Source organism: Pseudonaja textilis, chromosome 10, assembly GCF_049901715.1.
Source record: "Pseudonaja textilis isolate UNSWEBS1 chromosome 10, rPseTex1.2, whole genome shotgun sequence".
NCBI lineage: Eukaryota > Metazoa > Chordata > Lepidosauria > Squamata > Elapidae > Pseudonaja > Pseudonaja textilis.
The window spans coordinates 5,443,199-5,466,375 of NC_141999.1; the positions used below are offsets into that span (position 1 = coordinate 5,443,199).

Here is a 23,177-nt window from a genome sequence, read left to right on the forward strand (position 1 = left end):
GTGAAGAAGACAACCTTCCACATCAATACTGCTTTTGCTATAGTGACACTTCCTTGTTTGGAGATAAAAGTCTGGTAGCACCAGTTAAGACCAACAAAGATGCTTCCAGACTTTCAGATGTTTGGCTACTGTAGACTAACATGGCTCTCCTCCTATATCATTTGGAGATAACAGGGAAGGGGAGGTAGGGCATGTCATGGGTCTCATTGATTAGGGATGTACATCTAATGTGGCAAAAGAGCTTTCTTGGGGGGGGGGGTTCTTTATTGAACATTATCTCCCCCAAGATATAGTTGCCCTCATCCTGTTGCTTTCTCGAAAACATGGTTTTGCCCATGGGCCTGGGTACTATGAATGGAGCCAATTAAGTGGCTGATTTGATTGTATTGTTGTTGCCATAGTGGTGTTTTTAATGGGTTTTTACTATGTGATGGATTTTTTAAAATATTGTAAGGCTAAGCCATCCAGAGTCACCTGTGTGTGGCTCGGGTAGCTATATTAATTTGTTTAATAAATAAATAACTTTAGGAAGGATTTGTATCCCAAGGAAAATCCTGCAGCAAAAACAGAGAATGTTCAGACTCTGAGATATGCACCAATTCGTCATGAATCCTTGCTGGATGACTTTGCATACAACATAAAAAAGGAGAACATGCTGAAAGAACATTCCCCACTCCTTTCCTGCAGCATCTACATATGATTTGCACCTGCTAGAGAGCCTCAGCCGTTTCCCGCAGCAACACCGGTCATGCCTTCTGTTTTCCCTGACACAAGTCTCTCTGGGAAGGAAGCCGTACCCAAGATAAAAGTTGCAAATTATCTGAAATGAAATGAGCTCTATCCCTGCGTAATTTATTTGGCAACATAATTTAGCAAAATGCATTTTAATTTCTGCTAGCTTTGAGGAGGGGGAGGAAAAGATGCAGGACCCTGAACTCACAAGAAATGTTTCTCCACCAATCCCAAGATTTCTAAGCTATCAGGAGGGTTCATCTAAATCCTTCCAAGGAAATCACCGAGGTTAGAATCTTGGTTTTTAATGTGCACATTTATGGTTAATATTGCCAGAAAAGTTAATTCTGCAAATACCAAATAACCTTGCATATACCCATATTAGAAGTTACACTGGAACTATTACAGCAATCATTTGAAGAACATATGTGATTATAATATATTTATGATGGATGCATTTCAAAAGGATTTCTACTGTTCCAAATGGAGTTGGGAAATCACAGATCGCTATACAAAGAACAGCCCAACCCTTCTTTGCTTTCATCTTAGCCATAAAGTAGCGTTTCCCAAATTTGACAATCTCGAGATGTATACACCTCAACTCCCAGAATTCTATAGCCATCCAGATCCAATCCTGCACAACTTTTTTCCAAGATCAGCCAAAGTTCTTTAGTTTCGACCATGGTTTGGGTCATAGCTCTTAAGCAATGTTTCTCACCTTGGCAACTTTAAGATGTGTGGACTTTAACTCCAAGAATTCTGGGATATATCCATACATATGCCCATATATCCTAAGACTGCTGAGGTTGAGAAACATATTCTAAAGTCTGTTATAAAAAAATATGAGCATGCCACAGAATGACTGGCTGTGAATGCCACTTAGTCCTGTCCTTGGCAGATACATACCAAGACAAGTAGGCACCGAAGAGTTCCACTGGGCAAGAGTTCCAGGCATTGTCAAGCATTCAATGCTGTGAGATCCCTTGAGAGCATAGCCAGCATTACACTCAAACTGGACCACAGCCCCCACCGAGAAGTCAATGCCAATCCGTCTCCCGTAACGGGGCTCTGGCACGGAGCTGCACTGGGTGGCACTGGTTCGTGGAACCGCTTCAAAAGACAGAGAAAGGAGAACATTATGGAACAGGATAGATGCTGAACCCAATGGAAAGCTTCTTCATTGAGCTTGGCTTTCAAGCTCTTAAAATAAACTTTGTGAAAGAGATCAAGGGTGAAACATATACTTTAAAAGTGTCCTTGTGTTATAGCTTGTATTTATCATTATTTCCTGGTGAGGTAATGAAATGACCTTTTCTTCATCTTCCAGGAAAGCTCCCAGAGGCAAAATGCAGGGAGCGTTATATGATAAATAGCAAGAGTTATTAGAAAAACTGGTATCAATATCCAAGAGATTAAGTCCTTATATCTCCCCTTTTTTTCTGATTTTTTTCAGGAGGATCAGACCATTCCAGAAGTAAATATCAGAACCTTCTGCAGCTGAAATTTAGTGCTGAATCCAGAGTCATCCAGAGTGACACTATGGAGGACATAAATGTAACAAAGGATCTTGTGTTTATTTATATTTTAAATTAAGAACATTATAGACTTGGTAAGCAGATCCTTTTATCAGGAGATAAAAGTTAGAAGTAGCTAGAACATCACCTACAATGCAAATAGTATCTGAAATAATTCCTTCCCAGAATCAGATTTTATTGAGTTCTTTCTTCGCCTATTTTATTTCCTGCCTGCTGTTCATCAATTTCACTGCTCATTTATGGCACAGAAACAGATGATAGTAGGTAATGATTGATTTTGCCATAAAAAAAAATTCATGAGGTGGATAAGGCATGGAGTGCTGAGGCTTGGGGCCATGGAAAAGATAGATGGACAAGAAATCTCTGGGCCACTTTAGGTAGTCATTTGTTTGTTCAGAGAAAATATATTCAAAATGAACATTTCAGTTGTTCTGACCTCAGAATGAAATTCCCACTTTGAAAGTTTACCCCAGGACAAAACAGCATTTTGTGCTGTTTTAAGTGATATTATTTGAACAGAAATTCACTAGTCAATAAGGTTGAAGAAACAGGTTTTAGTTTGATGCTGTTGCTGCAAAGAGAAGATGTGTGGGGATGTATGTGTGTGTGTGTGTGAGAGAGAGAGAGAGAGAGAGAGGGAGGGAGGGAGGGAGGGAGAGGGGGGAGGAAGAGAGAACATTAGTCAAGCACATCTTTATTATTTGGACTAGTTCTTTGTGTAGAGAGACATGTTAGAAATCAGAGGTAGATTTGGAAACTAATATTCATTTGGAATCAACTACTGCTGGTCCAAGCAACTTCCCTCATATATAACCCTCCATAGTTAGTAAATTAGTTAGTGATTTAATTAGTTAAATCACTAACTAAATTTAATTAGTTTAATTAATTAGTTAGGATTTTCTTGGCAAGTAAAACTATGCTACCTTCCCCCAGCTGGTTAGGGTGCATTTTTGATCTCTTGACAAGAAGAAGGCATTTCTCACACATTGTAGAATGTGAACAGCACCTAAAGGAGTGGTTGTAAGTCAAGGAGTATCTGTATCTCAAACCAAAGTGATACATTTCCTGTGCATTCTAAAGATTTGAAGACAAGTTGGATGAAATAGAGCAGGGATATCAAACTCGCACTGTCAGGCTGGCATCACGTGATGTATCACAACTTTTTCCCCCTTCGCTAAACCAGGTGTGGGCGTGGCCAGCATGTGATGCATCTGGCCTTTTGGCCATGAGTTTGACAGCCCTGAAATAGAGATTAATCTGATGTGAGCTTAAGAAAGTCAGGCATAGAAGTAGGAAATGCCTGCTTGCATTTCAATTTTTTATAGAGAGGCAATCAGCAAAAACTGTAGGGGTGGGGGCTTGCAATTATATTTAGGAGAGAAGAAGGAAACTTTCATTTGACTTCTTCAATGTCTCGTTAAATCATTAAAAATTGCTATCAAAATATGTCTCCCAAACAGGCTGAGTGATGACTGAATGGATCTCTGATTAGGCAGACAAAGCATCAAAAGGAATTCAAACGGAGTTTCTCTGTGGTGGCTCACATTTTGCCCTAAATCAAACTCCCCCACATTTCCAAGGGGAAACCCTGATGCTGAGGTCCTTCTGGAGAATAACTCTCAGAGGGTTTTTTTTTTTCTTATCCCCTCTGGAGAACATCACATATATCAGATGTGTTATTAATTAGGAGTTCTCTTATTGAGGCCTTTGAAAAACATCCCGGGGAACAAAAATCTATGAAAAAGTAAAGCTGGTTCAAAGAATCTAAAAGTAGCATTTCAAGAGAGGCTTTTGGTGAAGAACCAGCCAGGCACCGTACTCACAAAAGCAGCCTATTTAGGAGAGAAAGTGTGTATGTGTGGTGGTGGGGGGGCAGTCTCTGGATATTTTCCATGAAAAAAAAAAAAAATTATCAGTGCCACTAGGGTGGCTGCTGACATTTGGAACTTGCCAAAGTGCTGACTTGTTTAGAGGTATACTGAACTAAGTATGGTTGTCTTTGCTTTGCTTTATTTGCCTAGATCTCACTGTCAGTTCCTGTGGGGCAACTGGGAGTCACAAGACCAGAGAACTGGAAGGAACATCTCAACTCATAGAGTTTACTTTCTTCTCAATGCTTGATCACTCTCAGGCTCAGCCAAGCATCCAGAGTTTTCAGTTCTGTATTTGCTTACATACAATAAACAGACTCTTGCCAGATTAAACCTATATGGATCTTCCCTGGGTGTGGCTATGCTTATGCTCTGAATCCTATCCATGAGGCCATGGTGCTGCATGTCTCCCCACATTCTGGAAATTCCAGTTTCTGGAATTTCCCTTCCTGGGAAATTGTCTCCTACTTCACTGTAGTCCATCATACCAGCAGCCTTTCCATTGGCACCATCTCTCACGATCAGCTTCAGCATCTTTGATGTATGACCATTCAGTCCGTGTTGTGTTGTGAAGATATATAAACAAGTGATATGCAATGGATAGCTCATACAGCAGAAGAAAGGCACTACATTGTTCTTCTAATTTGGCTCATATTTCATTTGATGCTAGAATGTTTTCTTTAAGAATTCTCCTAGCTCCGGAGTATGTAATCTTTTTCCCATTTAAAATGTTGACCATGTGCTCTTACCACATGGCTGTCAGGAGATGATTCTGGCTCACTCACAAAATGGCTTCAGTGGATGACATAAACATGTCTCGACATCTACTGACCTCAACAGTACTTGCTAATCCTTCTAGCCCTTACAGGACACTCCCTTCATCCCTGCGTATGATTTGGTGGCTATCAATGTCTTTGAAAGTAAAAATGATAATGGAAGTTGGTTTGCTCCCATTCTAAGAATTGTCATTATTGTTATTATCTGATCAAAATGTAGACATCAAGAAGTTGGTGTGTGCTAAGGGAGGTGGTCACTGTCAACTCTGAGTCTCAAGAGAGATTGTGAGGATGGAACAATTTCAACACAGACCTAGCTCTGTACCCACAATTCTTTTTGAGACAGTTGATTGCTGGAAAGAAGATTCCCTTGGTGTGATGGATAACTACTAAAATAGTTTTCATTTGTTTTGAGGACTTGTAATTTCTTATTTATAATACAAGGGGCTATATTTTTATAAATGAGTAGTATAGATGGATCCTTACAGCATTTTTTTAAGAATAGCAAACTAAATCAGTGGAACTCCTGCTGAGTTCTCATCATTTTACCTAGTAAACTGGCCAAGTTGATTTTTGGAATTTTTGATTCCATTCCTCTACTATTGAATTTCCATTCCAATTCTACCAGACATTGCCTAAATTCTGATTATACACTAAGACACGAACTCTGACAAGCAAAATTCAAGTGTTTTCTTCACATAACATGCCTTGTGTAAACAAGCAAATGTCAGGTGAAGGTGAGGAACAAAGGAAAAAACTGATGCAATAAGATTTTATGTCTGAGCCCAGAGGAGTTCTGAGTTTACATTTAAATTCACCATAAATTGCAGCATGGCATATTCTCCATTCAGAAAACTTCAGGCCACAATCTTTCCTATTATTTCTGGAGTGCTTATGCTCTGTTTTTATTTGACTGTCACAGTCAGCAGAGTTATTTCCAGACTCCTCACCTACCTTGATAGACAAAATGGAAACCTTTGGCTGTGGCCTGCCCTTTAGCACTGAATTTGATCAGTATTTGGTTTGTGGTAGCCAGAGGCAATGATTCACCTAGGAAGGGAGGGAAAAAACAATCTTCAGCAAAATGCAATAAAATAAGAAACACCTTTACTAGGTTCTGGCAGCAGATTATCACCTACATTTTATGAACAGCACACCTGCAAATTAGGTAAATCAAGTTCCAGTAAAGTAAAAATGTTGATTTGTGAAAAAAATATATATAGCACATTTAAAAACAAAAACAAAGGAAAGCAAACAACAAGTTTAAAAGCAATACATAAACTTGAAGTGAAAGTAGGAAATAGATCAAAATGAAAGCAAATGACCTCAACTCACTAAAAGGTTTTGGACAACACCTGGGAGAATCAAAACTTCTACTCCTGTAGCCAAAAAGGCCATAAAAAGTGGGTACTTGGTGAGAAGGCATTAGGGGAAGGCATTGCATTAGAAGGAATATCTTTTCCCGTCATTGCCTGTTTCATTGCCTCTGATGAAATTATTGTTAGAATCATATAGACATTATCACATTGGTCCTTCCCTATCATACATCAAAAACATTTCAGAAACAGTAGAACACAACTTCTGAGATCTGAAAATGGGCATTACACACCATCCAGAGGCTACCATACTAGGACAAATGTATTGCAAAGATGGCTTGAAGGTGGGAGATGCTTCTAATGTAATCTACCAGATCTTCTGCATAGATTGCCTCTGTGACTATGTAGGACAGATGGAGAGAAAAGTAACAACCAGATTGCAGGAACACAAGTGAGTGGTCAGACAAGAAGACTGAAACTTATTGGTAGTCATACATTGCAATGAACAAGGACATTCAATTTTGCAGCTATTAAGTTTGTGGGCCGAGCAGGTACAAAAATAGCCAGGGAAATGATTGAAGCCTGGGAAATGGTCTCCTTATCAGTCAACAGGAGTGCTGATTGACTACCAGCTTGTCAGGTACTCAGGAGCCAAGGACTTGGCAGCAGAAGGAAACAACAGACAATGATTTAATAGCTGGCCATCAGCACCCCAATCAACAATTAAAAAGCCTCACACAACCAGGCACCACATAAATTCTATGCATAGAATAGGCTATTCTGGTAGAGAGGAATTCCTCAAGGATGGGCTCTAGCACAAGTCCAAAACCTCAGAAGACTAAACCTCTGGTCTTGGTGATCAGCCCAGATTGAATCCTGCCATATTAGCCTGGGACAAATATATTTGCCTTCTGCCCAGAGAACTTTGAATGTTTACCTAAATAAAACCAAGATCAGTCTGGGATGTCTATCAGCTACAGTTTATTGTTTAGTTATTATTAATTAAGAACATTTATACAACCTATTGACTTCTGAGCAATCTCCCTGCTGCATTCAGGATCAGCTACAGCTAACAGAACGTATCCATTGAAAGTTCTTTGTACAACATTTTACAGTGGCTCTACAAATTGGTGGGCAAGATATTACTTATAGTTGTCAAAGTGCAAATTAGATCTGTTTGTACTCAGTTTCATTTCTCTATAAATAACACCTCCCCTGAAAATTGTGTGAACAATGGTGAAATAACTTTCCTTTTCCCTATGGCTAAAATGTTTTAGGCAACCACAAAGAATACACTCAAATAGCCACCATAGAACTGATATCAAAGCAGGAATGGAATGCATAGACTGAACAAAGATAGCATGACCCTTTAACAATTCCACAATCAAGGCATGCCTACAGTTTTTGATGGACATCTCTCAAAAAGCTTTTTTATCCACAGGAGGAAAGACAGAGGCAGAACCTCTCCTTACCCGTATGAGAACCAGAGAGAGAGCTCAGGAGGCGAGAATGTTGGTTTGGACCATCATGTACTTCAATGATGTCATGGAGAGCTGTCTGGAAGAAGGCAAACTGGCCAAATACCACTATCAAAGGAAGAAAGGTGGGGCATTTAAATATAGGACAAGGTGCACACATTGACCATCACTCAGTATAAAACAAAATGGGTGCCCTTATGTTGGCAAAACTGAAGCTAAAATGGAGCTGAGAGACTTGTAAAGATGTTGGAGACCCAGGTTTTTATAGAAGAGGCTATTACTGCACCAAATCCAATTCTCTGTCCAGTTCTGGAATCCCATTTAAAACATCCCTGTCATTTATTTGTTTTATTTATTAAATGTATATGCCACACATCCTGCTGTTCAGCATCCCTGCTTTTTATAAGCCTTTAAGATATGTGGACTTAAACTCCTAGAATTCCAAAGGATATTGAAAGGTGATCTGCCAGCTGTCTAGATTGCTGGTTCAGCTGTCAAATTGCTCTTACAGTTCCGAACTTTTTCCTAAGATTCAATCAATATTTATCTTCCATGAATTAAAATGATTATTATAAACCTCCATTTAGTGGACAAAACATGTCTTGGCCTTCTTCTGTGTGATGGACTTTTATTCTGTGTGATACCTCCTTTTCTTTATGTATTTGACCAAATGCTGAAGTTAGCGGATATATATGAATGTTCCAAATGCCATTTCAACATGGACATGCTTAGCAACATTTGATCCTCACAGAACTTGACCACTGGCTTAAATTGGGTGGACTCTTTTACAAGAGTTTTGCAGAATCTTTGAACACTTGCAACTAGATATGGGCCACATACACTGAAACAAGTAGGATTATGAAAGACTCTCTTAGAGTTAGACATTCTATTTGAGCAGCAGTTTGAAGCCCTGGAGGTTTCATCCTTTTAACCAAGAAGAGCCATTTGAAACATTGACAACTTCAATGTGTTGTTGCCAATAGACCAATTTAGGATATTATCTGTTGTTCTATTTCTGAAGCTCTACCTTTGCCTGCCCTGTTGGTATCTTCAACAATTCAAGGAGGGAAAGGATGAATTCAGGAAGTATTAGAAATATACAGATATGAAAGTCAACTTTGACTTGGATCCAACCTCATCCCACTTTGGATTGGTTTGGCTACAGCAGTACTAGCTTATTTATCCATTCTGTTGGTTTATAGGTTTAATAGGTATTGCTGCATTTTCTGGGTCTGGCTTTATTTGATTCTGAATCAAAGCATCTTTGACCTTGAGTCATAGGAATGTATAGTTCCAACCAATGAGAAGTGGCAGGACATACATTTGAAACTGAATTATTTATGTTTAATTGCAATTCTTTTTAAAATGGGTTATATTCCTGCTTTGGGATTTTCCTACAAGTAACAAGCAAGACATAAATAATATGGAAATAATAATATATTTTTTTTAAATGCACTGATTGCTCATTACTAAGAATGGCCAAATGGTAATCAGTGAGCTAAGGTTGGCATTGACAGATTTTTTTTTCTGCTCTGTGATAGCCCTGCCAGATTTTAATTGCAACATTGTAATAAATTTCATACTTGGGAATAGGAGGAAAAAATTTGCAAGCTGTGAAAGATTGAGCCTATGATCCTTTTGCAGGTTTTAAAAATACTGCATATTTCATCTCTTAATCTTTAAAACTTAGATTTCACTTTAGCTCAATAAAAAGAGACTCAAGGACACTCAAACGCTAATAGTTTTTAAAAATAAAACAGACATCAAATTTATCATATCTAGGATCATTCTTGCTGAATGCTAGGGGAAAAATTCTTAACAGTAAGAGAAATGTGTCAATGGGAGCAATGATCTAGGGAGTGGTGGGCTCTACTTCACTTAGATGTATCCATATGTATTCAAAAATGGACTGTCATCTTGGGTTATGTGTGTTAATTTGGATTTCTCCATTGACCAGGACATTTCAATGACCCTTGCCAGCTCCAAGATTCTATTTTTCCACTGTTACTGAAACTAATGGACCTTTAGCTAGTAACATATTGAACAGCCATAACAAGGTCAAGGCATAGGAGAGGAAACATATAACCATGTATCAAAAACATTTGTGGTACTGATTTCTATGCAGTTTTATTCCAAAGCACTAAAGCTCCTTGAAACTGTAAAATTCTTTAATGGCATATACATAATTCATAGTCTATAGGGAAAAAACACCTCTTATTTAGTCATTCAGTGGAACATCTGGCAAGAAAATCAAGAAAGATATAAGGAAGGATGTAATTCTAAGCAAATTGTTAATCTAAAACAGGGTTCACAATCAAGTATTCTCTAGATATATGATGGGGCATGTCTCCATATATAAAAAGCATAAAGATGGGAAGAAGGGATGTTCCAATGATTTTTTCCCAACAAGACATAAGGATGATGACCAGTCTGTGCAGCTTCAAGAAGGCTGTAGGCAAATGCACGCACAAATGCATTTGTGTCAATTAAAGTCTTTGGAATTTCAGATATTGGTTCAGAATTAGCCTAACACCTAATGCAAGTTTCTAGGATGAACAGAAATGAAAGAAATTATTTTCTGAATGTCTGCAACTTGTTTTACCAAGCCAACTAAAAAAGTAGCAGCTGTATTCACCTGATTTGCTAGCTTTATAATCTTGTAAGAATTTTTTTTTTTTTTGGGGGGGGGAGGCTGCATAAATGTAGCCCATTTGGTTAGTTTTTTGATACACCTGAGTGAATTCAAACAGTTGGGCTAGATCCTTAGGAGAGGTGAACTTAGCTAGGTTGTCTCCCACTGTGATCTTCTTGGTGGAATCTGAGGGCTATTGCATGAAACAGAGTGCAAGCTGTACATTTTTCGTATTAAACCTAGAAATATAAAATAGGTAGAGTATCGTACAAAAATACTGTCAAGAATTGAGACACCAACTACTGCTTAAAAAAACAAGGATAAAAAAAAAATCTTCAAAACCTGAGATCATATGCTCCACAGAGAATGGAGACTAAGTAGAAACAACAATTTGGACTGTGCCTAGAAGAAAAAGACCATATTTCTCATCCCTCCCAAAATATTATTTCCAATTTAAATTTACTTGGGTGACAGAATTTTTCCTGTAAAAATGAAGGAGAAATGGAATGCCACACAGATTTTATTTTTGAAAAGGGCTGTCTTCAAAAACTTTGTGCGTGAATTTCAAAATACAGCTAATGCTCCTTTCTGCCTTGAAACTCCGAGGTTGAGATTCTTACGGTTGTCATTTCTTTTCACTGACCTGATGCTTTTGTGATCTACAGCTTGTAAATATCCATTTAAGGAGTGACAAGCACCTTTTCTTTTGGCAACATTAGCAAATGTTGCCAAACCACTGCTATGCTGGAACACAGACTTACAACCATTCAACTAATGGCCATTCAAAGTTAAAAAAATCACTTATAAAAAAGTGATTTATAACCACAAGCACTTATGACCATCACAGAATTCCCACAATCATGTGATCAAAATTTGAGCCCTTGTATTTACAACAGTTGCAGCGTCCTATGTTCATGTAATTGCCAGCTTTTGAAAACAAAGTCAATTGGGCAAGCTGGATTCCCTTAATGGCTGTATGATTCACTTAACAACTGTAATGGAAATCAGTATTGACTCCAGGTGTTTTGCAGAAGTATTTTGCCAGAGTAAGTAGCCCAGGATTACCAAGCTGGCTTTGTGCCTAAGGTGGAACTAGAAGCCATGATCTCCTAGTTTCTAATGCAGCACCATCACAACCACACCAAACTGGCTCTTATTGCCTTCAAGTCGACCTTGACTCCTGGGGACCACCTGAACAAATGCCTGCCATTTTCTAGCCATGATTTCAGAACCATGATTTATTTCTTCCCAGGGCTGAGAGAAAGTGATGGGCCCAAAGTCACCCACCTGGTTTCATGATTACAGCAAGACTATAACTAATGGCCTCCCATTTTCAAGCCTGATGGCTTAACCACTATCCTAAACTGGTTCTACAGAATACACCTACCCTTGAGAAATTATTTTAGAATTTTTCCATCTGCAGGATCAATTGAGAGAAGTCATCCACATAATTTTTCGACTGACAAATTTGATGGAGAAACTCGAAAGGCCCTGTACTCTCAGCTACAATTTCCACCATTAGGAATTCCTGACTCATATTACCTCTGCTCACCTCTTTGTATCAACACTACAACCAGAAAAGGATCAGAAGGCATGAACAATAGGGATATACCATAATCTTTGGGCACAACGATGAAATACAGGCACACTTGTCCACTGGTGTAGTTCTGAGGATAATTGGGTGATAGGACGACACCATCTGATCCTGTGTACTGACCTCCACACGGTGCTAAAACATGGAAAAAGGAATAATAAAGTTAGTTTCTGATGATTGCGTCCTTTTTCTTCCCTAGATTGCTGGCCCAGAATACTCTGTTAATTCAATGGGCAATAAGCAGAAGGCATGCTGCAGAATGCATCTTAAGCAGAACCTGTGCCTGATACATTTTTTATAACTTATCCTGCATTATACATTGGGAGCAATAACACCCTAACGAATGATTGTTCAACAGAATTTGATTTAAATTGGTGGAGAATTTGAAGAAATCCCCTAGATAATGTGTGTGTGTGTGTGTTTGTGTGTGTGTATGTGTGTGTATGTATGTATGTATATATGGTATTCAGCTTTGTTCGGGTATTTTCCCACATCATTATAGTTGTGCTTTTAAGTTGTAGCAACGTCTGGTGGACTGTCAATTATCTGGAAGCCTGCACTCTCAAACAAAAAAAATCTCCACACTACAAGCCAGGCAAACACCTGGGCACAAACAGACTCCCCCTGATACATCCAGCTCAAAGACACCCCAACCAGGCAACCATTTATTAGCTTCCTAATAAATGATAGCCATCCATTTACTCGGAGCCAAGCTGCATTAAAAGCCTCCAACACAGGAAACACAATGTTGCCAGCCAATCAAGAAAAAAAAAGTCACAAAACAGACAGAAGATATTAGAAACACCAATCAAGCAGAACACAGCAAACTTCAAGACCAACAAACACAGACCAAGACTCCCAACCAATCAGGATGAAGAAAAAACCATTCTGGCACAGCGTAGGCTAGCACCAAATTTAAAATAGAAACGGCTGTGAAAGTCTGACTCACAGACGAACACTATACAGAAGCCTGATGATGGCAGATGAGATTCTGCCGAAACGTTGCTACAACTTTAAAAGTACAACTATAATGATGTGGAAAAATACCTGAACAAAACTGAATACCATACATATACATATACATATACATATACATATACATATATATATATATATATATATATATATATATATATATATATATATATATATAACAAATTCATTTGTAAGTTCAGTTCTCCTCTATCATTTGTAAGTATTTCTACCAGAAGAAGAGTGATGCTGTACTTGAATCCAGAAGACCTTCAACTTACCTGTACACATGGGCCTTGGCTTATTCCACACAGGTTTCCCATCTCCTTCCATGACACATGTCACAGTGGACACCCCTTCAATCACATAACCACTGTCACAGTAGTATGTGATTGTGGAGCCCAGTTTCAGCTCACTTCCAGCTCGAGTTCCATTTTTAATCAGACCTGGATCAAAACAGGATTCTCTGGGGTTTTCTGGAAAAAACAAAATCTGAACATCAATTTTCTGATACTTCTAGCCTTGTTTTTTTAGGCTAAGCTTAATTCCATTAGAATTTTGTGGAACAAGAAATGCTTCACTATCTGGAAAAGCCACATGTGACCATTTTTGATTACAGTAGGTATATACAGGAACAAAGTCAAGGATATGTTAAAGAACCTGGAGAACACTGGTACAAAATTATATATTTATTATTTTATCATTTTTGAATTAGTGACATAAAAACAGCAGAAAAAGAACATGCAAAGCTTGTACAAAGTACAGACAGTATCAAAGAGAAAGAAACAAGCAAAGTGCATTTTTTAAAAATAAAATATAATGAAGAAAAAAGTATATCAATTAACAGTAAAAATGTGGTAGAGTGAAGTCTGGATTCCCAAAAGGGAGGGGTTGCCTCCCAGAGGACAAAGAGGAAGTAGAACTTGGAAAGTTCAGCAGGAAGAGGTTAAGATGGTTTCTCCCTAATAGTTCACAGAATAAATCTATAGTTATACACATAGTTGCTTTATTCTGACAAGATTCTGCCGATAGGTAAAGAACAATAAACTAAAATAATTTCATATGTCATTCTTGCTTCTTTGGCCTGACAAAATAGTTACAATTCTAGAGAAGTTCCAAAGGTGCTCTTTAAAAGGCAAGTCTTTTAATAAGCCTAGTTTCTAAGGAAGTCCAGTTGCCCTTTGAAAAGCATCTTTCGGACAACTATGATCTGGATTATTGAAAATCTCCATGGACAATTCTACAGGTAACTAATGCAATTATTATTCAAATACATACAGCTATCTAATACACTGATATAACTATTATTTTAACCTATTGTATTTTGTATTAACAAGGCCCATATTTTATATTTGTCCATACAAAATCTGCATCTACAGGCAGTTTGTTCATAAGTGACAAGTGCAATCAAGTCCTCAATCCATTGAGTAAAATGCGCCATACATTTTTTTTTCTAAAGGTGCAATATCAATCTTTAAGCTGTAGAAAGGGCACAGGGAGAATCCATTTACAACCCATTTACATTGTCTGATTGTCAATTCCAAGTACTAGCTCAAAAGATTGTTTTTGTTAATCATGATAATTACAAAATTCTTCATCGATGGCCGAACAACCATTTCTAGGTTGTTCATTCAGGAACAAATGGGTGAAATTCCCCAATGCCAATATTGTAAAGGTAGATTTACAGCCCTTGAGATCAGTCTCTGCAACCTGAAATGTAGCAGAGCAAATTGTTGAATTCAGGATTAGTGGAATATCTTCTTATTGATTCTAGACTTGGCCTGCTCAGAGGCCAATTACTGTCTGCCTGTCACAAGAATGGATGTTGCAAATCTCTTTGTTTCAGCTCAGAGGAAAACAGAGGTTCTAGTCTTAAGCCATGTCTAGCCAAGGAAAGACCTCATGGGTCTAATAATCAAGAAATGTCATATTATTTCCCTGTTGAAATGTAGGATCCTACATTTCTGTTTTTTTGCGTCTCTGTCTGAAAAACATGCCTGAAAGCCTGAAGAAACTCAGGCCCAGATCATTGCTTATGTTTGCTGGAGATCTAGGACTCAAGACAGGTTCAAGCAGGGCACTCTGTACGGTTGTGTGTGTGTGTGTGTGTGTGTGTGTGTCAAAAAAGGCAAACTGGTCATGTGATTGATGATTCATCCTCTTTTAATGAGCATCACAATATACATTTTTAAATTTTATTATTGTCTTTATAAATGAATTTATAAATTAAAAATAATTACTTTATTTATTTATATTCAAAACATGGTGTGATCAAAGTCACACCAACAATATTTCAGCAATTTTTGCAATGCTTGCAGGGTGGAAGAGAGGGTAAGATGTGAATCACACAACTTGAAGCAGCCATCTTGACTATTTTGTCTTTCCTCTTTCAGAGACCCCCAGGATTCAATTCCATGAAATATTGGGGAATGCCATATGGTAAAAAATGATCCATTGTTTAAAGAGAAGATGACAGCCCAAACTCCAATTATAAGTTTTGTTAAGGAGCCCTCCTTATGAAAAACAAACAGGAAACAAACTGCTTTTCTGAATAGGCCAATTACTATCTACACTGACTTTAATTATAATGAGGCTAATGTAAAATTATACTCAGGATGGAGATAATTCCAAACAATGCTATAACTGTTGGAAAAGAAAGAGTAGGATCTGACAAACAGAAATCAAGAAGAATAGGGTATTAAGGAGATCTGGTTTGAGCTTCTTTGGCGACAGACCAAAATCTGTGACCATGCACAGTTTTGATCTGTGCTCGCTGCTGGAGTGCCCTGAGCCGGCTGGTTTCAGGGCTAAGCCACCCCATAGAGGGGGGAGACTGCCAGCAGAGTCGAGGAGAGCCGCATCTCTCCTCCCCAGCTGGCCATTACTCCCTTTCCCGAAGGCGGTTGCAGCAGTGGTCAGAAATTACCTCAAAGAAGAACTCGACCGGAAAAGAATGTGCAGGAGGAAGATAAGAAGAGAAAGTTTTGGCTGACCAGGTCGAACTGGAAAAGCAACAATATAAGGTACCCTGGAATTTGAATTATAAAGAACAACATTGTTTCCAAAGAAGACTTTGAAGCAGCGAATGAGAGAGGGAAGGGAAAGGATTTGGTTTTTTTTCTCTTTTCTTCCCTATATTGACAAGTAAGAGATTTAAGCAAGAAACCAGCAAAAATCCATTTCAACATTAACAGGTATTTAAAATGAAAATAAAATGTCAAAGGGATAATAAAGATTTCTGGATTCTCAAAAACTTTTAAAAGAAGGAAAAAAACAAAAGGGTGGGATCTAGAAAAAGGGAGGAAACCACCTGGAAGTGAAAGGAATTAACAGTGAAACTTTAACAAGATTCCTAAAAGATACATTTTAACTGAAACTTTGTAACAAGATAAGAGAACCCCAGGAAGAGAAAGTGGAAAAAAGAAGGAAAAAGAAATGGCTTTGGATTATTTGGATTACTTGGTGATTTTTGGATGTTTGGCTATTGGATCTAAAGGACTAAAATCAATCGGGTGGTTGTTTAAAAGTTTTTAAAATGGTATCACTCTTGGAAGAATTGAGAATGGAACTTAAAAAACAGAAAGAAGATGCACAAGAGGGAAGAGGTTCTTTTGGCTTCGTATTTCAATTTTTAGTAATGGAGATCCTGAACTATGAGAAACAACAAGAAATGCCTGTAGAACAAGAAGGGCAGGACCAAGAAGAAGCCATTTTCAATGACAAAGTATTTCTATGTGGGGAAAAGAAAGGGAAGTGGGGGAAAGAGAGTGAAAAATTGAAGATCTGAAAAAATCCCCAAAAAGAATAGTTTGAAAGGTAATTATAACATTAGGAAGAAACAGAAGAGAGGATTACAGAAGAGAGAATCAGAATTAGTGAAAGAGTCAAAAAGGGAAGGAAGAAGAAGAGGGAGAAGAGGGAAAGGAAAAGAAATTATAAAGGACAGAATTAAGACATAGAGAAACAGGGAAAATGTACAAGACACAGAGATAATGGGTGAAAATGTAATTGAAAGAGGGATTCTGCAAGGGTACATAAGATAGTATATTAGAAATAGAAATGAACTTTGAAAATATGAAACAAGTGTGATTAAAATGATAGATAAAATACTCATTGTAATGTAATGTAATGTTTAATAAATAAATGAAATAAAGAGAATGAAAGAATGAAATTAGGAATGTTATAAATGTGTTATAAAAATTTAAGTGAAGAGGAATATGAAAGAAACATGAAAAAATTATGGAAATATTATAAGTGTTCCTAGAAGTATGATATCCTATTGAAAAGGAATGTTAAAGATGTCAAAGATTATAACTAACATTAATGATAGAGCTGAATTGGAATAGAATAAGTATTTTATTCATTATTGTTATATATATTTTTTCTCTTTAAGAACTTAGTGCGTATTTTAAGAATGTACCAAGCAGAATTCGACTGGACGTTATGTGTTATATTGAATGTTATAATTGTAAAGGCATAAATTGAAGTTTAAATAAGAGTTGAATGGATAAAAATTAAAAGATACAAGGTGTCATACTCCAGTTAGTAACTACAGGGGGAAAATTTGTTTAATGAGAAAAGAAAATATGAAATTGAAACAGGACAGACAAAAGTATAAATATGATGACTAGAAAGGTATTGAAACTTAGAAAAAGATATATGTAATTGAATTTAGAAAGGAATGAGATAATTAAAAGTAAGATTGAGAAAACTAAGGGAAGGGAAAATTATTGAGAAAATGTTAAAATAGTAATAAGATATGGAATAGAACACAAAGATGAATATGAAATTGAATTTGTGTCTGTATGGAGAAGTGATAACCCGGGACCATACTAGTCTCAAAAAAAGAAATTTTACTTGTATTATGTTTTGTGAAAACCCAAATAAAAAATTTATATATATATATATAAAAGAATAAGGTATTAGGAGACAGAACCCAGTTTGGGCTAACCCTTCATCACAGCTTTGATCAGAAAAAAAACATCTACTGTGTCCAATTTAGATGTGGAAGAAGCAGAAAGCATTTTTCTTTCAAGAGCTATTTATAGATACAGACAACAAATTATGCATTACAGTGGAGAAAGAACAGCTTTCAATTCCAGTGTTAATGGTGGGTTCTGAAGTTCTGACTCCATAGCCATAGAGCAGATCAGAAATGAGTAGAATTGATACACTGCACTGCAGCTTTATGAAAGTTACCTTGCAAAATGCAAGAATTGCAAGAGCTGATGGAGAGCTCAATTCCTGCCCCAAATTAATCAAGAAGATGCTGATTGTAATAGAATTTGTATATATAAAAAATCAATCCCTTAAGCATTTCTCTGACTGAGCAAAAGTCCCTTTCCAGAGTGAATCTCTTAACTTGATGAGCAACACAGCCAAGATAATTGAAAGGTGATTACAGACAGTTCTGTTGCCAAGGAAAGGGCCTTTTTTAACTCAACAAGGTTTATTTCTAAGCAGAGGAGCATGGTGGTCACTTTTAACAGACAGATAAAAAGATAGAGAAATATTAAAAATCAGCCAAGACTTGAAACAAATAAATTAGCAAAATGTGGGTTTTTTTCTCATTTTCCCCTGTGTGTAATCCCCCCCCCTTCTTCATGCATAAAGTATAATTAGAGGCTTTGATTAATCCAGAGGTTTTGTCATTTGAAAATTGCTCATTAAAAGACCAGAACTTTTTATTATATTTTATTTTAATTGTGAACAGCATGGCCCTGGCACAATCAGAAAGTATATTTGGGAATTAGATTGTCATAATGAGGAGGAGAACAATCTCTTCCCTTCCTCCAATAGTTCAAACTTGTCCTGTTTTTCCTTATTATTTAGGTCATCAGTCCTGATTTCCTTGCAAATAGCTTCTGTACCATTAACAAAATTTTGTTTTCTAAGTGATGGATAGACATGTGGGAACTGAGTCTGAAGTATTTCTGGATTGACACTTCCAAAAATACACAGCCTCCTTTTAGATCTGTAAAAGGGTATTATTTTCACATTGGAGGTGATAATGACAGTCTATTTTCTCCACTGTCCATGGCCTTCTCCATATCTGTAAAAGGCCCTTGTTTGATCTCTGGCTGTTCTAGATTGTTTAAAAACTTGCTTTCCAAAGTTCTAAATCTCCCAGAAAGAATTCACCAACAGATATTGTCTACATGCAATAGTTGAACTGTGGGGTCCTTGGTACTCTCTACACTTGGTTGTTTCATTAGGTAACAACATCAGTGCTAGAAGGAAATGAGGTTTGCTCTCTTTTTATATACAACTGGCTTGTCCTGCCAGTGTTGCTGGGTGTGTTCTTGGTAGTTTCTTGATTAGGCTGTTTACTGTTTGTTTGTTTGTCAGTTAGTAGTTCCTTGATTAGGCATTGTTTACTGTTTGAGTGTTGATCTAGTATTAAATTTGGTGTTAATTGCTGCTTATCTGGTTTGATTGCTGGTGAGGCGATACTGAGGTCTTTCAGCTTTTTGATTGTCTCTTTTGAATGCTATGTAGGTTTATCTCGATGTGACTATTGATGGCTGATTTGCCCTGCAATCCAGATGCCTCTGTGCTGCTATTATTTAGAAGAGCCTCAAAGAGTTCCGTCTTCGTTTAGACCTTTATGGAGGAAATTGAGACCCCTTCCTTCCTTCCTTCACTTGCCATCTTTGATCTTTACTTTTATGTTTGGCTAATTTTACGTTGTTTTTCTTTGATTGCTGAGAACTGCCCAGATTCGTTGAGAGAAATGCTCATGCAACATGCTTCTCCCTTACTTAAATGAACCACAGTTTGCACAATTAACTTATTATTTTGGGGGTCTTACCTGGGCTTAAACCAAAACAATAACCACACAAGCCGGTTTCATACAATATGATCAGTTAAAAAGTGGCTGACTTGTTTTGGTGGACTATTTCATACAGCACTGCCCATGCTGTTTTGCACACACTGTAGAAAGCAAGCAAACAAGCAACAGGACCTCCTCACAACCCAGTTGCTCTTTTCCTTTTTCTAAATCTCACCCAAAGAAGATTTTTTTTCCCTCAGACTCATTTAGTTGGACTGAGCCACTTACGCATTCAATTAGCAGTAGTAGATATTGGCTTGAATGTTGATGTCAGTCTCAAAACAATTTTAATCTGGGTGTTGTGGGAGAAAAATGGTTGGTTTTTGCAACTGACAACAGATAACAGATAATCAGAGTTGGAAGGGACCTTGTAGGTCATCTAGTTCAATCCCCCGCACAAGCGGAAGACCCTACACCATTTCTGACAAATGGCAGTCCAATCTCTTATTGAAGGTCTCAAGTGATGGCGCTCCCACAACTTCCGAGGACAACTTCTGTTCCATTGGTTGATTTTTCTCACTGTCAGAAAGTTTCTCCTTATTTCCAGGTTAAATCTCTCCTTGTTCAGTTTCTATCCATTATTCCTTGTCTGGCCTTCAGGTGCCTTGGAAAAATAGCTTGACTCCCTTCCTCTCTGTGGCAGCCCCTCAAATATTGGAAGACTGCTATCATGTCTCCCCTGGTCCTTCTCTTCAACCGACTAGCTAAGCCCAATTCCTGCAACCGTTCTTCATATGCCTTAGTCTCCAGTCCCCTAATCACCCTAGTTGCTCTTCTCTGCACTTTTTCTAGAGTCTCAACATCTTTTTTATAATGTAGTGACCAAAACTGGATGCAGTACTCTAGATGTGGTCTTACTAAAGCTTTATAGAGTGGTATTAGTACCTCACTTGATCTCAATTGTATCCCTCTGTTAATGCAATTTAGGATTGCATTAGCTTTTTTGGCTGCTGCTGCACACTGTTGGCTCATATTTAGCTGGTTGTCTACTAGGACTCCAAGATCCCTCTCACAGTTACTGCTATTGAGCCTGGTTTCACCCAGTCTATATGTGTACTTTTGATTTTTCTTGCCTAAGTGTAGGACTTTACTTTTCTCTACATTGAATTTCATTTTGCTAGATACGGCCCAGTGTTCTAGTCTGTCAAGATCCATCTGGATCTTGAGCCTATCTTCTTGGGTGTTAACTATTCCTGACGGCTTAGTATCATCTGCAAATTTGGTAAGTTCCCCTTTTATTCCCTCATCTAGGTCATTAATGAAGATATTGAAGAGTATTGGGCCTAAGACGGAACCGTGTGGCATCTGACTGCTTACTTCCCTCCATGTAGACTTAGACCCATTAAGGACCACTTGTTGACTATGGTTTGTCAGCCAGTTGTGAGTCCATCTAGTAGTGGTGCTATCTATTCCACATTTTTCTGGCTTACTAAGAAGTAGATTGTGGTCTACTTTGTCGAATGCCTTGCTGAAATCTAAATATATTATGTCCACAGTATTTTGCTGGTCTACTACACTATGTTGAAGAATGAAATAAGATTGGTTTGGCATAACAAACCCGTGCTGACTGTAAGTTATTACTTTCCTTGTTTCTAGATGTTGGCAGATCTTTTTTTTTTTTTTATCATATTTTCAAATATCTTCCCGGGTATTGATGTTAGGCTGATTGGTCTATAGTTTCCTGGGTCTGTTTTTGTTTTCCTTTTTTTGAAGATGGGAACCACATCAGCTCTTTCCCAGTCCTCTGGTAGTTCCCCGGTGCTTCAGGATTTTTGAAAGATATGGTGCAGTGGTTCTGAGATGACCTCTGCCAGTTCCTTTAAAACTCTGGGGTGTAATCCATCAGGCCCCGGTAATTTGTGTTCATCAAGATCAGACAGGTGTTCTCTTACTATTTTTTTGCTTATTTTAACTTTTATTTCTGGTCTGTCTTTTACAGTTATGTTTTTGGTAGGTTGAGCTATAGTTTCTTTTTGCATGAAGATCAATGCAAAGAATGAGTTAAGCAGTTCTTCTTTCTCTCTGTTGCCTGTTACTTCTTTGCCATCTTCTCTCTTTAGTGGATTGACTGTTTCCTTGATTTTTTTCTTGTAATTTATATGTTGGAAGAAACATTTTTTATTCTCTTTGACTTTTTTTGTTTGTTCTGAGCCTTTGCTTTCCTGTCTTCGTCTTTGAAGATTCTGGCTATCTGCTGATATTCTGCCTTAGTTGTATGTCCTTCTTTCCATTTGTTGTTCTTGTCCTTTTTTTCTTTCAATTTGCCAGAGAGATCTTTGTGCAGCCATGCTGGTTTCTTCTTGGATTTCTTGTTTTCCTTTCTCAGTGGTATTGTGCTGGTCTGAGCTTCTATGATCGTACTTTTCAGAGTTTCCCAAGATTCCTGAGTTGTTTTCCCCTTTAGGATTTTCATCTCGGGAAAGTTCTGTCTGAGTTTATTAAAATCAGCTCTTTTAAAAGACTCTGGTGTCATTATGTTCTGTTGCTTGTGTTTGTGTTATGTTAAATTCTAGTATGACATGGTCACTATCACCCAAGGTTCCTGCAGTTTCAACTCCCTCTATCACTTCTTCTCTGTTTGTAAGAATTAAGTCCAGTATGGCTGTCCCTCTGGTTCCATCCTCTACCTTTTGGACAACAAAGTTGTCAGCTAGGTTGGTTAGGAACTTATTTGATTTCTCACTTGGTGCAGAATTAATTTTCCAATTGATATCAGAATAATTGAAGTCCCACATTACTATTGTTGTGTGTTTCCTGCATATGTTTGTTAGTTGGTTGGCAAAAAGGACATCTATTTTTTCTGCTTGATTGGGTGGCCTATAATATACACCCATGGCTATGTCATTCTTTTTTTCTTTTATATTGACCCATATGCATTCTAGGAGGTTTTCATCTTTGGTTTCATGCATCTCTGTAGCAATATAGTGGTCCTTTACATACAGTGCAACTCCACCTCCTCTTTTATGGGGTCTGGTTTTTTTGAACTGCACCAGTGTTCCCCAATTCTTACAGAAACCAGTGAACTGGTTTAATTATTCAGTTCATTACAAATGCTTTCCTGTCACTTCAGTTGCCTGAACCCTGAAGGCAGCAAACTCAGGGAAGTCTCAAAGGGAATTTGAACTCGGTTGTACTATCCTGGCCAGAAGGCTGTCTTTCCTCCTCCTTCCTTCCCTCAAGTTCTCCAGTTTTTGCAAGTTCAGATTTCTTTGATCTCATGCTCAGGATATTTAGCTTTCCTTTCATGCATGAGAGTAAAATGCCACTTTTAGCTCCCAGCAGAACAGCTCTCTGATTAGATAAGGCCACAAACATTTGCATAGGTATCCTTTGGAGAGAGAGACAGAAAAAAGCAAGAAACTTGCATTTCCAGATGTGGCCTCGACTTAATCAGTCCCTTCCTTCATCAAAAGCAATGGCAAAAACTAGTTATTTGTTC

At 37.7% G+C, this 23,177-nt stretch overlaps 1 protein-coding gene across 2 annotated transcripts in view; it reads right to left on the minus strand.

Moving 5' to 3' along the window:
* CSMD2 (CUB and Sushi multiple domains 2) overlaps positions 1 to 23,177 on the minus strand; it is a 635,577-nt gene that overhangs the window by 134,222 nt on the left and 478,178 nt on the right. For both annotated transcript variants that reach the window (XM_087939569.1, XM_026702685.2), the window contains 5 exons: positions 13,188 to 13,382; positions 11,953 to 12,069; positions 7,703 to 7,816; positions 5,869 to 5,964; positions 1,639 to 1,842 (listed from right to left, as the gene is read on the minus strand). In XM_087939569.1, the coding sequence (XP_087795695.1) occupies positions 1,639 to 1,842; positions 5,869 to 5,964; positions 7,703 to 7,816; positions 11,953 to 12,069; positions 13,188 to 13,382 (726 nt within the window). The remainder of the gene's footprint in view (positions 1 to 1,638; positions 1,843 to 5,868; positions 5,965 to 7,702; positions 7,817 to 11,952; positions 12,070 to 13,187; positions 13,383 to 23,177) is intronic.